This window comes from Balaenoptera acutorostrata, chromosome 3 (genome assembly GCF_949987535.1).
Source record: "Balaenoptera acutorostrata chromosome 3, mBalAcu1.1, whole genome shotgun sequence".
In the NCBI taxonomy this organism is placed as follows: Eukaryota; Metazoa; Chordata; class Mammalia; order Artiodactyla; family Balaenopteridae; genus Balaenoptera; species Balaenoptera acutorostrata.
The window spans coordinates 86851604-86867119 of record NC_080066.1 but is presented as its reverse complement, the minus strand read 5'-3'; the positions used below and the strand labels follow the sequence as shown (position 1 = coordinate 86867119).

At 39.4% G+C, this 15516-nt stretch overlaps 1 protein-coding gene across 1 annotated transcript in view; it reads left to right on the top strand.

Annotated features, from left to right (window-relative positions):
* SLC27A2 (solute carrier family 27 member 2) overlaps window positions 1-15516 on the top strand; it is a 55487-nt gene that overhangs the window by 2155 nt on the left and 37816 nt on the right. The window contains exon 2 of the mRNA XM_007170419.3: window positions 15041-15250. Within this exon, the coding sequence (XP_007170481.2) occupies window positions 15041-15250 (210 nt within the window). The remainder of the gene's footprint in view (window positions 1-15040; window positions 15251-15516) is intronic.

Sequence of the window (15516 nt, the reverse complement as noted above, 5' to 3'; positions counted from 1 at the left end):
ACCTGCATATTATCCCAGGCCCTCTGTGAGGGAGGTCAAAGACTGGGAGTTTTATTGACAAAGAAGCTTGGATTTAAATGACTATAATAGAGTTTGGTTCTGTAATCAAATCAGAAACACAGCCAGGTATCTCCTTTCCCGCCCAGGCAACAGTCTTCTGTCATTGAGTATTATGCTTTGGTCAGCGTACATGGAAAGTATAACGAAATTCTGACATTCAGATCAAATTTGAACAGACTTTCCAGTGGACCTACGGCACTCTCTACAGTAAACTGACCTTTGAGAGAGGCCACACATTTGAAAAACATTCTGTTTTTCCAAATCACTGAGAGACCATTACACAGCATGCAGAATTACACTCTGATCTGAAAAGGTTCCTGCAAAGGGGATAACAGAGTCCAAAGTTGCATGCTTGTTAATAAATGTGCCCATGCGTAAATGTGTTGAATGGACTGATTCTTAGAATTCTTTAAAGTTGGAAAGAATCTTAGAGATATTCTAATGTTATAATCCTCCAACTCTTAACGAGTGTGTTATACTGCAATAAAAAGTTTAGAAGTCACTTTAATGAGCATAAGAATCACCTGGGAAGCTTATTTTAAAAAAAAAACAGATTCCTGAGCCTCATCCCCCAAAAACACTGATTCAGCAGGACTGTAGTGGGGCCCAGGAAAGTGTATTTTTATAGCAAGCCCCATGCCGCCCCTAGATGATTTTGAAGCAAATCATCTAAGGACTAGGCTTTGAGAAACAATCAGTCTAGTTCCCACTTGTTTAATAGTTGAACGAACAAAGGCCCAGAGGGGTGATATCAATTCCCTAGGGTTAGAGAGAGCTGGGGACAGAACCCAATTTTCTTCTCACTTCTAGGACACTTTTTATATTCTATTACACCATCTGAACATGGTACAGAAAGATGAAAAGATTTAGAAATGTTGGAGCGGTGACAGTTCAACAAGGTTTGATTCTTTACTTCGAATTTCAGCCTCAGGGCTCATGGGCTAGTAAGAGCTCTTGAGTTTCAGCTATCTGTCAAATTCTGGAGTGTAGGTAAAGGACTGGCACAGTGGTATTTTATCATGAAGACTGATCCACTTGTCATGAATTTGGGGGACTCTTCACAAAGTTTAACAGGGCTCAACTTTATCAGGCATTTCAGTAACCAATTTTTCATCAGAACTTACTATACTTAGAGAAAGCCAAAGACTCACAAACACTTCCCTGAATCAAACAGAACCACCCATCTCCCAGAGAATATAATTTTTTCTCTGTGGTACATTTCAGGATCCTTCTCCATAGAAGGGTATGATGTATGTAATCACATGGAAAAATTGCCTTCAGCTATTGAAACCCACATAATGTTGTAGTTGATAGAAACCAATTTGTTGGGCCAGTAGTTTTTCAAGCAACTTCCCAAACATAGAATATGGGTAAGACAGCAAGCCATATTTAATTTCATACAACATAGGATGTTTTGTAAAAAAAAATTTTTTTAAACACCCAAAAGGGCCCCCAAAATTGTAAGTTTGCTTTGTTTCCATTTATGCTCACATTAAGATTGTCACTGAGCTAGCTCTTCTCCTGGAAGAATAACTCATTCATCAGCTCACTGGCCAGGTCTGCATTGCACGGCTCAACATAATCATGCACAGCTCCCCCAGTGTTGGCACTACTCTTGTACAAGGCTTTAGTAACAAAGATACTATGTCTTTCAAGACTGAGATCCAGAGAGGTTATAAAATATTCCAGATTACCTTTGACCTGGTTTTGCAGGGTTGTGAAAAATAAAATTGGACCTCCTTTAAACAATGTGATAAGATAAAACGTTTCCAATAGCTTTCAAAAGTGTTGCATCATTGAAAGTTCCAAAACAGGAGAACATTCTAAAACTAGTGTCAGGACCAAGGAGAACTCTCATCAAATAAACTTTTGAGGTTAGATGGAGAAAAGCAGATGGCACGACAATTTGATATCACATCAAGAAATATTTAGAGAGTCCCCACAAGGTACAAGCTAGTTGCCATGGTGGGATGGGGAGAGAAGCTGAATTAGTTCAAGGATCTTACAGTCCAGTAGAAGAACTAAGCCACATATACACAAATGATTGTGATGCCCAGGAGAATGTGATAAGTATGCTGGGAGAGCTACAGAGTGCTGTGGAGGAAAAAGAGCAAAGGGTGAAGGCTTCTTGGGGACACTGACAACAGAGCTGGGCAAGTGCACTTGTAGAGGGGGAATTCTAGGCAAGAGGAGCCCAGAGGCAGTTTTCATCAGGTCCCCAACACCAGTGAGATGCTTCATTAAAGAGTTTTACTATGTAAGGACAACAGCAGGCTGGACTTAAATAATAGTCATTTTTAAGCTGTTTACTGAAGAGACTCTACTGTAGAGAAAATAGGGACTCAGAGAACCCAAGGAATGGCCAACAGCAGTGGCCTCACTTCCATGCAATGAGATAATTTTCTAGTGCAAACTTATTCAAGGATCAGGGCATAGAGATATCCTGTCTCCATTCCTCTTTCTGGGCTGCCCAAGGAGCAACTTAGATGTGTTGCTTCAATGCACTTTGTCTCAACGGCTTACAGTTTTCTCATATATCTTTGAATAATGCCCCAGTAAGTAAATGTTTGTGGCATTAATGAGTTACATCATTTTGGTTGGCTGTAACAGGCTTTCTTCTCCAAAGTCTAAGAACTATTGGGATGGGCATGACGGCATGAAAAATGATGTTAAAAAAATAAAATATATCCTAATCTGAGAAGATCCATTTAGACCCAATCTCCCCCCAGGCCCAGCCTCTCCTTACCACAGACTTGTTTTACCTCCCAGTTTACTTCTGGCAGAGGGCTACAAGAGAGAGGGGCTCTCTCCGGGACTCACTGCCACAGAGGGAGCTGGTGATGAGCACAGAATGGGCTGGGGAGAGTCTGTGTCTAGGATGGTAGAGGCCAGAAACCCAGACATCAAATGAGGAGTATATTCAAGAGCTAGGACCCCAGCCAAGTAACCCAAGCTCTGAAGAGAGAGCTAGCTTAAAGATGTTCTCTAAAATTTTTCTTCTTGCCCTGCTCATAACTAAAGGTGGCAAGGGGGATGGTTGTACCTCTCCATTCAAAAACAAACGAGCACATTGCTGGCATATCTGGGAATGCTTATCAGTTTATTTTCTTGTTTAGAAACAAGAAGGGAGTGAAGAGGTAAAAACAAAATTAACTCTAAATCAGCTGTTAATGTTACTGAATCCGAAGAAGGATAGCGTTTGAATTACTCTGCATAAGGAGTGTAATCGGCCAGTGTTTGAAAAGGACCCTCCCACAGCCTCTGAGAAATAGGGACGTACACAACTAGTAGAGAGGTGACTTGGTTGCTTATGGATGTCAAAGGATTATAATTATGTAAGGGCTGGAATGACCTGGTAACCTCATGACGAGCCGTTACCCTTGATTCCAGGCGTATTTAGAACGCAAGACACTTTAACTGAGAGAAATGAAAAATAATATTAAGAAATTATATAATTATATAAGTATGAGGTGAGTATGTATCCTGTTAAAAATTTGCTTACTCCTAGCGGGACTTAACCTTGATTAAACAGCTTTCTGACCTCAGGGTGATTTGTGTTGTGGGGGAGGGGAGGGTATGCATGCCTCTATTTGAAGGGTGTTCTAGCACATCTTGTTGAGGTACAGACTAGACGCTAGGTTATTAATTACTATAATTCCAAACTGCCAGGGATAGAAATGCAAAATCACATACAAATGGTATTTTAAAATCTATTTTCAGTCTCCAAGAGCTGTGTTAGAACCAGTTTGTTTCAGTTGCCTTTCTGAGTGAAGAAAAGATAAGTCTTCAATTCTGATTTGTTCATCTGCCAACCATTTCACATCATCCTGAAATTCTGATCAAAAGCCATTTCCTTTCATTGCCTTCTTTTCAGATCTTACTTTATTAGTAAACATTCCTGGGGTGTTTTATTTAACTAACTTGGTCAGTTACCCATTCAGTGAGGCAATCTAATAGCAGAACAAGCTGCTAGATTGAATGCCTTTCCTATTAAAAAGCAGCAGGTTTAGCCAGCAGCATCTTGCCACTTTGATGATGAAGACTGATTCAGCTCACCACCTGCCCTCTCCCCCTGCTTTCTAGGAGTGGGCCTGTGTACTCAGAAATTTCTCTTCTTCCCCTTCTTATAAAAAAAGGTTATGGGTGAGGGAGGAAAATTCCTATGCTACCCTGATTTTTTTTCTTTTCTTTTAAACAAAATGAATTTTAAGGGGGATCAGTGATTTCATAATCAGTCGATTTTCCATCATCCAAAGGTGTACTGCTTTCTCTGAGGTTCTATTTCCATCCATAATTTCAGCCTAGACTAATGAAGAAGTGACAGATCCACTCTGCACCCTTTAGGCAACTTTCCCTGAACCCTACTTTTCATAAAGCTTAAGGTTATGCTCTTCATCAAAAAAATGAATGAGAGATTATCCATAGTACTGTGTAAAGGCAGATCCACATGCCTGAACAAGCACTGAGCATGTCAAGTAGACAGTGTCTTACAAAAAATCAAGGCACTTTACCAAAACTTGAACTTGAATATCTAGTACAAGGAGGTGGGACTCCTAGAAGCCCAGTATAATTCTTTTCATTTTGTGTATAACCTTCCCTACATAGACTCACTGAGCTTCTGTCCTCATTTGTAAAAACAGGCTTACCATCATCTATAACACAGGGTCATTGGGAAAATTATACAAGGTGATGTATGTAAAGCTACTATACAAATTGTTCTCCACAAATGAAATTTGTAAATCTTTTATCACTAAGAATGAAAGCTGTGGTGGATGCTGTGATGTGCTGCCCAAATCCCCACTCCAGGACTGAGGTACTCATTCCTCAGCTGCTGAAAGCATTGGTAGCTGACAGCAGTCAGCTAAGAGCCTTTCCAGGGCTTGCCCTTGGTTGAAGAAAGCTGCTTTGCCCAAGGTCAAGCACTACCACCCCTAATCTGCATCCAATGACTGGCTGGTGGGCAGGCACGGAGGTAGAATCCACTTCACTTCATTTGGGACAACCTGAAGGGCCATCCCGGGCCCAGAGTCCCTGTAGGATCAATTGAGGGAGGCCACTGTGTGACTGCATCACAGTGCAATCTCTCCCTCTATCCAATTTACTTTCCGTGCAACCCCACAGGTGTCATTCCCGAGAGCACTCCTACACACAAATCTCAGAGTCCCAGGGAGCTCAACCTGCGACAAGTAGATTTATTTGATCTTATATGTCCCTGTTGATTGCCACTTTTATCTTAAGTAAGCAGACTTTACAGTAAGAATTACAAAAAAAATACACGCGTGAAGCAGAAAACACTGGGCCGAATCATATTTAGAAAAGACACTAAATATCAAATACATAGTTAATGAGTTGCATTCACATCCAGAATTTCCCTTCAAATTTCAGTTTATATGTGTGTGTATAGATATGTTTATATAAATATTAGCATCTTTAGTTTAAGGGAAGAAAGGCTGCTACCATAGGACATATGAAGTATGCCCTGACATGGCTGGCGAGCCACTGGAACCTCAAGTCAATGTCCAAATGCAAATTCTGCACCAACAGCCCAGAGGCCATGTAGGGAAATTGTGTTGGGCAGGGGCAATGGCCTTTCCTTCACATAAGCTGACCTCTATGAAAGGTCAGGGCTCACAAACCAAAAGCCTGCAGAAGGCCAGGTAGGAACATGAGGGAAGTAGAGGATACAATTTGCCAAATTGCTTGAACTGTGATCAAGCATGATACCTGCTTAATTACATCTCCTTTTACTTTTATTATTACTATTATTAATTTTTGATATATCACTAATGCCTGAGTAAATTTTCTTTTAAAAAATTACAGAAAAAATTAAAGTCCCTTTTGACCTATAATTATTCTCTCATCCAGAGTGTTACCAAATCCAGTCTATTCTACCTCCCAAACATCTTTAAAATGCATCTACTCTTTCGACCCTCTGCTGCTACCTTAATGCAAACAAGCTTGCTCTACCAAATGGTCTCCCTACCTCTGGTCTTGCCCCCTCCAACCCATTTACCTGACCTAAGCCAGGAACCTGGTCCCAACCTACATCCCAGTTTCTTCTCCCAACCTTCTTTCCCTCCCATTCTACACTCCAGTCAGCTTTATCCTCTTTTAGCTACTTTGGCACCATTCTGTTTGCGTCTGGGTCTTTGCATAAGCTGTCCCCTTGGCTACAATCAGGCTCAGTCGATCTCAGTGGATCCTCATCTTGCCAACTTCTGCTCACCCTTCAGGTCTCAGTTTAGATAACACTTCCTCTGGGTTGTCTTTGTGCTCCTCCCGTATGCTTCCAAAACACCACCTCCCTCCCCTCCTGTGACACCTATGACACCTTATTTTAATGGATTATTTCTTTGTCTGTTTCTTCCCCCACTACACCTGGGCTCTATGAAAACAGGGACAGTATCTGGTTTACTCACTGCTGTATCCAGTGCTTAGAACCATGCACATAGGGAACAGTCTTTAAATAGATGTTGAATAAATGTTGGGAAAGAGAGAGAAATAATCCAGGTAACTTATGAACACACTATTTAACTAAGTAGCCTCAGTCTCAGGTGAAGGGAGACAGGGAGAAAGATTTCTTAATTCTTTAAGTAGCAATAGAAGTTTTGTTTTGTTTTTAATTTACTTTTGTAGTCCCTTACTTGTATGCAAAGCATACCTCTATCACAAAAATGATTTAATTTTGCATTTTATTTTATTAGAGGGTTATCAACTCACAGTATTGCAATATCTAAATCCTTTAAAATCAACAGCTTCAGCTTATTCCTCTGTCTCTTCCACATTGACTAATACAATACTTTGTGCAGATTCTTTCAACTGTAAACATTTATTGGGCACTTATCTAGTGGGGGAGGGGTTGCCAAGATGATTATGTTATAATCTCTTAACCTCAAATTTTTCACTGTCAAATAGAGGAGAAAAAGAACTAAAGCGTGTCACACTACGTACTAAACACATGTGATAGAAGTATATGCAAGCTCCTGAGGGAGGTCCATAGAGCTAAGTGCAATGAGGCTGAGTCTTGAAGGATGAGCAGGAGTTTTCCCGGTGACCGGGGACCGGAGGGCATTCCGGGCAGATGAAATCACCTGGACAAAGATAGTAAGATGTGAGAATTATGGGTACACTCACTTCACATAGATCAGTGTGGTTAGAGGAAAGGGGACAAGAGGTAGATAGAAGGAGATGATGTCAGAAAAGTCGGGGAGGGGGGCATAGACTGTGAAGGACCTCAGGACCTCACACACTGCATAGAGAGTGACTTCTGTCACAAAGGAAGCCATTGAAGGATTTTAAACAGAGCAGGAACAAGAAGTTGGGCAGTGGTGTTGCTGATATTGGAAGCAGGGAGAGGTTAGAGGCAAGGAGGTCGGTCAGGAGGCTACTGCAATTATCTAGCCAGGAAATAATGAGGGTCTGAACCAAGGCATTGGCAAGGGACATTAGCACTCCAGTTACTGTTTTCACAACAGTAATATTTTTGATGATCTTCTCAAAATACTGAAGAACTACAGAGCAGTCAAAATACAAGAGGGAAGAAAACATTAAATGCAACAACATTCACATTATAGGGGTCCCAGAAGGAGAAAGGACCAGAGAAAATATTTGCAGAGATTATAGTCGGAAACTTCCCTAACAGGGGAAAGGAAATAGCCACCCAAGTCCAGGAAGCACATTGAGTCCCATACAGGACAAACCCAAGGAGAAACACACCGAGACACATAGTAATCAAATTGGCAAAAATTAAAGACAAAGAAAAATTATTAAAAGCAGCAAGGGAAAAACAACAAATAACATACAAGGGAACTCCCATAAGGTTAACAGCTGATTTCTCTACAAGCCAGAAGGGAGTGGCATGATATACTTAAAGTGATGAATGGGAAGAACCTACAACCAAGATTACTCTACCCAGCAAGGATCTCATTCAGATTTGAAGGAGAAATCAAAAGCTTTACAGACAAGCAAAAGCTAAGAGAATTCAGCACCACCAAACCAGCTCTACAACAAATGCTAAAGGAACTTCTCTAAGTGGGAAACACAAGAGAAGAAAAGGACCTACAAAAACAAACCCAAAACAATTAAGAAAATGGTCATAGGAACATACATATTGATAATTACCTTAAACGTGAATGGATTAAATGCTCCAACCAAAAGACACAGGCTTGCTGAATGGATACAAAAACAAGACCCATACATATGCTGTCTACAAGAGACCCACTTCAGACTTAGGGACACATACAGACTGAAAGTGAGGGGATGGAAAAAGATATTCCATGCAAATGGAAATCAAAAGAAAGCTGGAGCAGCAATACTCATATCAGATAATATAGACTTGAAAATAAAGAATGTTTCAAGAGACAAAGAAGGATACTACATTATGATCAAGGGATCAATCCAAGAAGAAGATATAACAATTATAAATATATATGCACCCAACATAGGAGCACCTCAATACATAAGGCAACTGCTAACAGCTCTAAAAGAGAAAATCAACAGTAACACAATAATAGTGGGGGACTTTAACACCTCACTTACACCAATGGACAGATCATCCAAAATGAAAATAAATAAGGAAACAGAAGCTTTAAATGACACAATAGACCAGATAGATTTAATTGATACTTATAGTACATTCCATCCAAAAACAGCAGATTACACGTTCTTCTCAAGTGCACATGGAACATTCTCCATGATAGATCACATCTTGGGTCACAAATCAAGCCTCAGTAAATTTAAGAAAACTGACATCATATCAAGCATCTTTTCTGACCACAATGCTATGAGATTAGAAATGAATTAGAGGGGCTTCCCTGGTGGCGCAGTGGTTGAGAATCTGCCTGCCAATGCAGGGGACACGGGTTCGAGCCCTGGTCTGGGAAGATCCCACATGCCGCGGAGCAACTGGGCCCGTGAGCCACAACTACTGAGCCTGCACGTCTGGAGCCTGTGCTCCGCAACGAGAGAGGCCGCGACGGTGAGAGACCCGCGCACCATGATGAAGAGTGGCCCCCGCTTGCCACAACTAGAGAAAGCCCTTGCACAGAAACAAAGACCCAACACAGCTAAAAATAAATAAATAAATAAAATAAATAAATTTAAATTAAAAAAAAAGAGAGAAATGAATTAGAGGGGAAAAAAACGTAAAAAACACTAACACATGGAGGCTAAACACTACGTTACTAAATAACCAAGAGATCACTGAAGAAATGAAAGAGGAAATCAAAAAATACCTAGAGACAAATGACAATGAAAATACGACAATCTAAAACCTATGGGATGCAGCAAAAGCAGTTCTAAGAGGGAAGTTTATAGCTATACAAGCCTACCTGAAGAAATAAGAAAAATCTCAAATAAACAATCTAACCTTACACCTAAAGGAACGAGAGAAAGAAGAACAAACAAAACCCAAAGTTAGCAGAAGGAAACAAATCATAAAGATCAGAGCAGAAATAAATCAAATAGAAACAAGGGAAACAATAGCAAAGATCAATAAAACGAAAAGCTGGTTCTTTGAGAAGATAAACAAAATTGATAAGCCATTAGTCAGACTCATCAAGAAAAAGAGGGAGAGTATTCAAATCAATAGAATTAGAAATGAAAAAGGAGAAGTTACATCTGACACTGCAGAAATACAAAGGATCATGAGAGATTACTACAAGCAACTCTATGCCAATAAAATGGACAACCTGGAAGAAATGGACAAATTCTTAGAAATGCACAACCTTCTGAGACTGAACCAGGAAGAAATAGAAAATATGAACAGACCAATCACAAGCACTGAAATTGAAATTGTGATTAAAAATCTTCCAACAAACAAAAGCCCTGGACCAGATGGCTTTACAGGCGAATTCTATCAAACATTTAGAGAAGAGCTAACACCTATCCTTCTCAAACTCTTTCAAAATATAGCAGAGGGAGGAGGAACACTCCCAAACTCCTTCTACGAGGCCACCATCACCCTGATACCAAAACCAGACAAAGATGTCACAAAGAAAGAAAACTACAGGCCAATATCACTGATGAACATAGATGCAAACATCCTCAGCAAAATACTAGCAAACAGAATCCAACAGCACATTAAAAGTATCATACACTATGATCAAGTGGGGTTTATGCCAGGAATGCAAGGATTCTTCAATATACGCAAATCAATCAACGTGACACACCATATTAACAAATTGAAGGAGAAAAACCATATGATCTTCTCAATAGATGCAGAAAAAGCTTTCAACAAAATTCAACACCCATTTATGATAAAAACTCTCCAGAAAGTGGGCACAGAGGGAACCTACCTCAACATAATAAAGGCCATATATGACAAACCCACAGCAAACATCATTCTCAATGGTGAAAAACTGAAAACATTTCCTCTAAGATCAGGAACAAGACAAGGATGTCCACTCTCACCACTATTATTCAACATAGTTCTGGAAGTCCTAGCCACGGCAATCAGAGAAGAAAAAGAAATGAAAGGAATACAAATTGGAAAAGAAGAAGTAAAACTGTCACTGTTTGCAGATTACATGATACTATACATAGAGAATCCTAAAAATGCTACCAGAAAACTACTAGAGCTAATCAATGAATTTAGTAAAGTTGCAGGATACAAAATTAATGCACAGAAATCTCTTGCATTCCTATACACTAATGATGAAAAATCTGAAAGAGAAATTGAGGAAACACTCCCATTTACCATTGCAACAAAAAGAATAAAATACCTAGGGATAAATACCTAGGGATAAGAATAAAACCTAGGGAGACAAAAGACCTGTATGCAGAAAAGTATAAGACACTGATGAAAGAAATTAAAGATGATACCAACAGATGGAGAGATATACCATGTTCTTGGATTGGAAGAATCAATATTGTGAAAATGACTATACTACCCAAAGCAATCTACAGATTCAATGCAATCCCTATCAAACTACCAATGGCATTTTTTATGGAACTAGAACATAAAATCTCAAAATTTGTATGGAGACACAAAAGACCCTGAATAGCCAAAGCAGTCTTGAGGGAAAAAAAACAGAGCTGGAGGAATCAGACTCCCTGACTTCAGACTATACTTCAGACTTCAGAGCAAAGCTACAGTAATCAAGACAATATGGTACTGGCACAAAAACAGAAACATACATCAATGGAACAAGATAGAAAGCCCAGAGGTATACCCACGCACCTATGGTCAACTAATCTATGACAAAGGAGGCAAGGATATACAATGGAGAAAAGACAGCCTCTTCAATAAGTGGTGCTGGGAAAACTGGACAGCTACATGTAAAAGAATGAAATTAGAACACTCCCTAACACCATACACAAAAGTAAACTCAAAATGGATTAGAGACCTAAATGTAAGACTGGACACTATAAAACTCTCAGAGGAAAACATAGGAAGAACACTCTTTGACATAAATCACAGCTAGATCTTTTTTGATCCACCTCCTAGAGTAATGGAAATAAAAACAAAAATAAAGAAATGGGACCTAATGAGACTTAACACCTTTTGCACAGCAAAGGAAACCATAAACAAGATGAACAGACAACCCTCAGAATGGGAGAAAATATTTGCAAATGAATCAACGGACAAAGGATTAATCTCCAAAATATATAAACAGCTCATGCAGCTCAATATTAAAAAAACAAACAACCCAATCCAAAAATGAGCAGAAGACCTAAATAGACATTTCTCTAAAGAAGACATACAGATGGCCAAGAAGCGCATGAAAAGCTGCTCAACATCACTAATTATTAGAGAAATGAAAATCAAAACTACAATGAGGTATCACCTCACACCAGTTAGAATGGGCTTCATCAGAAAATCTACAAACAACAAATGCTGGAGAGGGTGTGGAGAAAAGGGAACCCTCTTGCACTTTTGGTGGGAACGTAAACTGATATAGCCACTATGGAGAACAGTATGGAGGTTCCTTAAAAAACTAAAAATAGAATTACCATATGATCCAGCAATCCCAGTACTTGGCATACACCCAGAGAAAACCACAATTCAAAAAGACACATGCACCCCAATGTTCATTGCAGCACTATTTACAATAGCCAGGTCATGGAAGCAACCTAAATGCCCATCGACAGACGAATGGATAAAGAAGATGTGGTACATATATACAATGGAATATTACTCAGCCATAAAAAGGAACGAAATTGAGTCATTTGTTGAGACATGGATGGATCTAGAGACTGTCATACAGAGTGAAGTAAGTCAGAAAGAGAAAAACAAATATCATATATTAACGCATATATGTGGAACCTAGAAAAATGGTACAGATGAACCAGTTTGCAGGGCAGAAATTGAGACACAGATGTAGAGAACAAACTTAGGGACACCAAGGCGGGAAAGCTGCAGGGGGATGCAGGTGGTGGTGTGATGAATTGGGCGATTGGGATTGACATGTATACACTGATGTGCCGCAGACCGGCTGCAGAAAGCTAGAAGTTCCTGGCGGTGAGGGGTAAGGAACTGAAAAGCACCAGTATGGGATCAGAAGGGCCAAGACAACTGATGGTTGCAAGGCAAGTTTATTCAAAGAGCATGAATGTATATATAGGTTTAGTACGGAACGAATATCAGACAATAAATCAGTAAACCTTGTATTTCCGCATAATTCTGTCGCCACTATCTATGCACCACTATCTATGCACCACTATCTATGCACCACCATCTATGCACCACTATCTATGCGTCAGCATGCCTTATGGGCCATTCTTTGGGGATACAGACTTCCCCCTCAGGGCAGCACGTCCTTCTTCTGGGGAACAACCAGGGGCTCTTAGATGCAGAGCAGGCACCTGGAGCGAAACTGGCCGCAAGCCATTTTCCTTTTTTACGCTCAATACCGCAGCGTCAGGAGTGCATACCAAGAGAGAGACAAGCAGTTCTCTGGAAAGCAGAAAGCTGAATAAGCTTACAGCTTGGGGGCCACCACACTGATGTGTATAAAATTGATGACTAATAAGAACCTGCTGTATAAATAAATAAATAAAATAAAATTCAAAAAAAAAAAAAAGAATCTGCCTGCCAATGAAGGGGACACTGGTTTGAGCCCTGGTCCGGGAAGATCCCACATGCCGTGGAGCAACTAAGCCCGTGCGCCACAACTACTGAGCCTGCGCTCTAGAGCCCGCGAGCCACAACTACTGAGTCTATGTGCCACAACTACTGAAGCCCGCGTGCCTAGTGCCCGAGCTCCGCAACAAGAGAAGCCACCGTAATGAGAAGCCCGTGCACCGCAATGAGGAGTAATCCCTCCTCTCTGCAACTAGAGAAAGCCCACGTGCATCAACAAAGATCCAATGCAGCCAAAAATAATAAATAAATAAATTTATTAAAAAAAAAAAAAGAACTGAGGCAAACAGTACATTAAGGAATGCTGGCCAATAAAAACTCCAGGAGAAAACTCTTCAAGAAGGGAAAGATGATTATTGTGTGTTACTTGGCTCTGCAGTCATATTTACAAACAATTACTTTGTCATAATCTTGTCGATCCTGATTATTGGTTCTAGAGCTTCTAGAGCCAACACACAGACAAAGCTAGGAAGACAATTATAGTCTCAGAATAGATGTAAATACCATTAACACAGACAATAAAGTGAAGATATTAACTGTTGGGGGTGGACAAGGGTAAAATGGGATGGGGATCAAAAATGATAAGTCAAGAGGGAGAAGGGAAAGCACATAATTTGGTGATGGAGAAGTGATTGCTAGAAGAAACAGCTAAAAAAAACTGAGTCATTGCCTCTAGGCAGCAGGTTTATTTGTGAGATAAGGGCCTGTTGATTTTCATTATAAACTCTTTTGTACTATTTGATTTATATTTGTCAGGTGTATGATTGTTTTGGTTTAAAAGTTTTAAAACTTTTTAAATGCATCTATCCAGATGATATCTCATGTCTTGATGGAGACATCATACATAAACATGTGAAAAACAAAGCATATAAGATGAATCAGGTTTAGCCTCCCTAAGGTAATTCCCTGGGATATTGAGTCACCTTCCTATTAAGAATAAGCTTATTCACTTCATTTATCACCATTCAAGACAAATAAGCTTAAAGCCCATCTCATCTTATGGTTTAGCGGCACAAAAATCCAAGTAGCAAACCTGAAATGTGGTTTGCATATTACATGAATGCCTTTTAAATTTTTTGACCTTGACCCACTGTAAAACTACATTTGTGTGTGACTCAGCACACACACACCCACATAGCTGAAACAAAACTTAAAAAAAAAAATACTTACCTCTTCCTGTGTGTGATATGCTCTGAAAATTTCTATTTCATTCTATTTTATTTTTTAGAATAATGGTCACTTTAAATGATTTTAACAATCCACTGTTGTATTATGACCCATAGTTTGAAAAACATGCTAATCTGTCCATTTTTTCTTAGGCCAGAGAATGTGCTTGTGAGATTTGGAGCTTATGTCTCAGATCAGCTGAACCTTCCTAGTAGAACTACTTGTTGCTGATATGTAAAAAAATGTGTTATATAAAGTTAGCTTCTATCATCTTTGTTAGTAGCATGGCTCCCTTCTTTTCATTTCTCTTTTTCCTTAAAATTTTTTTTATCACTGGTCCTGTGGGGCATATATATATATATATATATATATATATATATATATATATATATATATATATATCTCAGATATGCATAAAAGTCATACACTTATATAATCTTGGGTTTTACCCATATGTCCATTTGTTTGCACTTGCCATGTAAAGTACAGACTTCAGCCAAACATCTGCTGCTTATGAAACCGTTAAAACCCAACCTCCCCTCAAATATTGGGATCTTGTGATATTTTCAAATTTGGTAAATGCCATGTTAAAAATGCATAACTCTAAGCATCACTATATCTACACATTTTAGCAAAGTTTAGGGAAAACAAAATCACTGCAAAATTTATTGCACTAATAGACTTGAAAGAACTAATTTAGTTTGTTTGGATTTTTTGTCTCATTAAATTAAGAACTACAAGCAGCTGTTGAAGAGGTGCTGCCAAGCCTGAAAAAAGATGGTGTGGCCGTCTATTACGTGAGCAGAAGTTCTAACACCGATGGGGTCGACTCTTTCTTAGACAAAGTGGATGAAGTGTCAACTGAGTCTATCCCAGAGTCCTGGAGGTCGGAAGTGACCTTTTCCACTCCTGCCTTATACATTTATACTTCTGGAACCACAGGTAAAAATAAAGAGAGGACTCTCCAAGAAGTGGACCTATCCTGAAAGTGTTAAATGTTGGGTTAGATTTTCAAATGCTCTCTTTCTTCGGCAAAACTTATCAGATAACTAATACTTCAGGGGATTTAGCTCTTTGCCTGTGGGAACTGATCTTGTTTCATAGCATATGAAACCATTTGGGTTTCTCTAAGCTATGCATATCTCCCCCTAATTGGTGTATAGAACAGATAAAGAGGTTAACCAAGAACTACAAAAATAGTTATGATG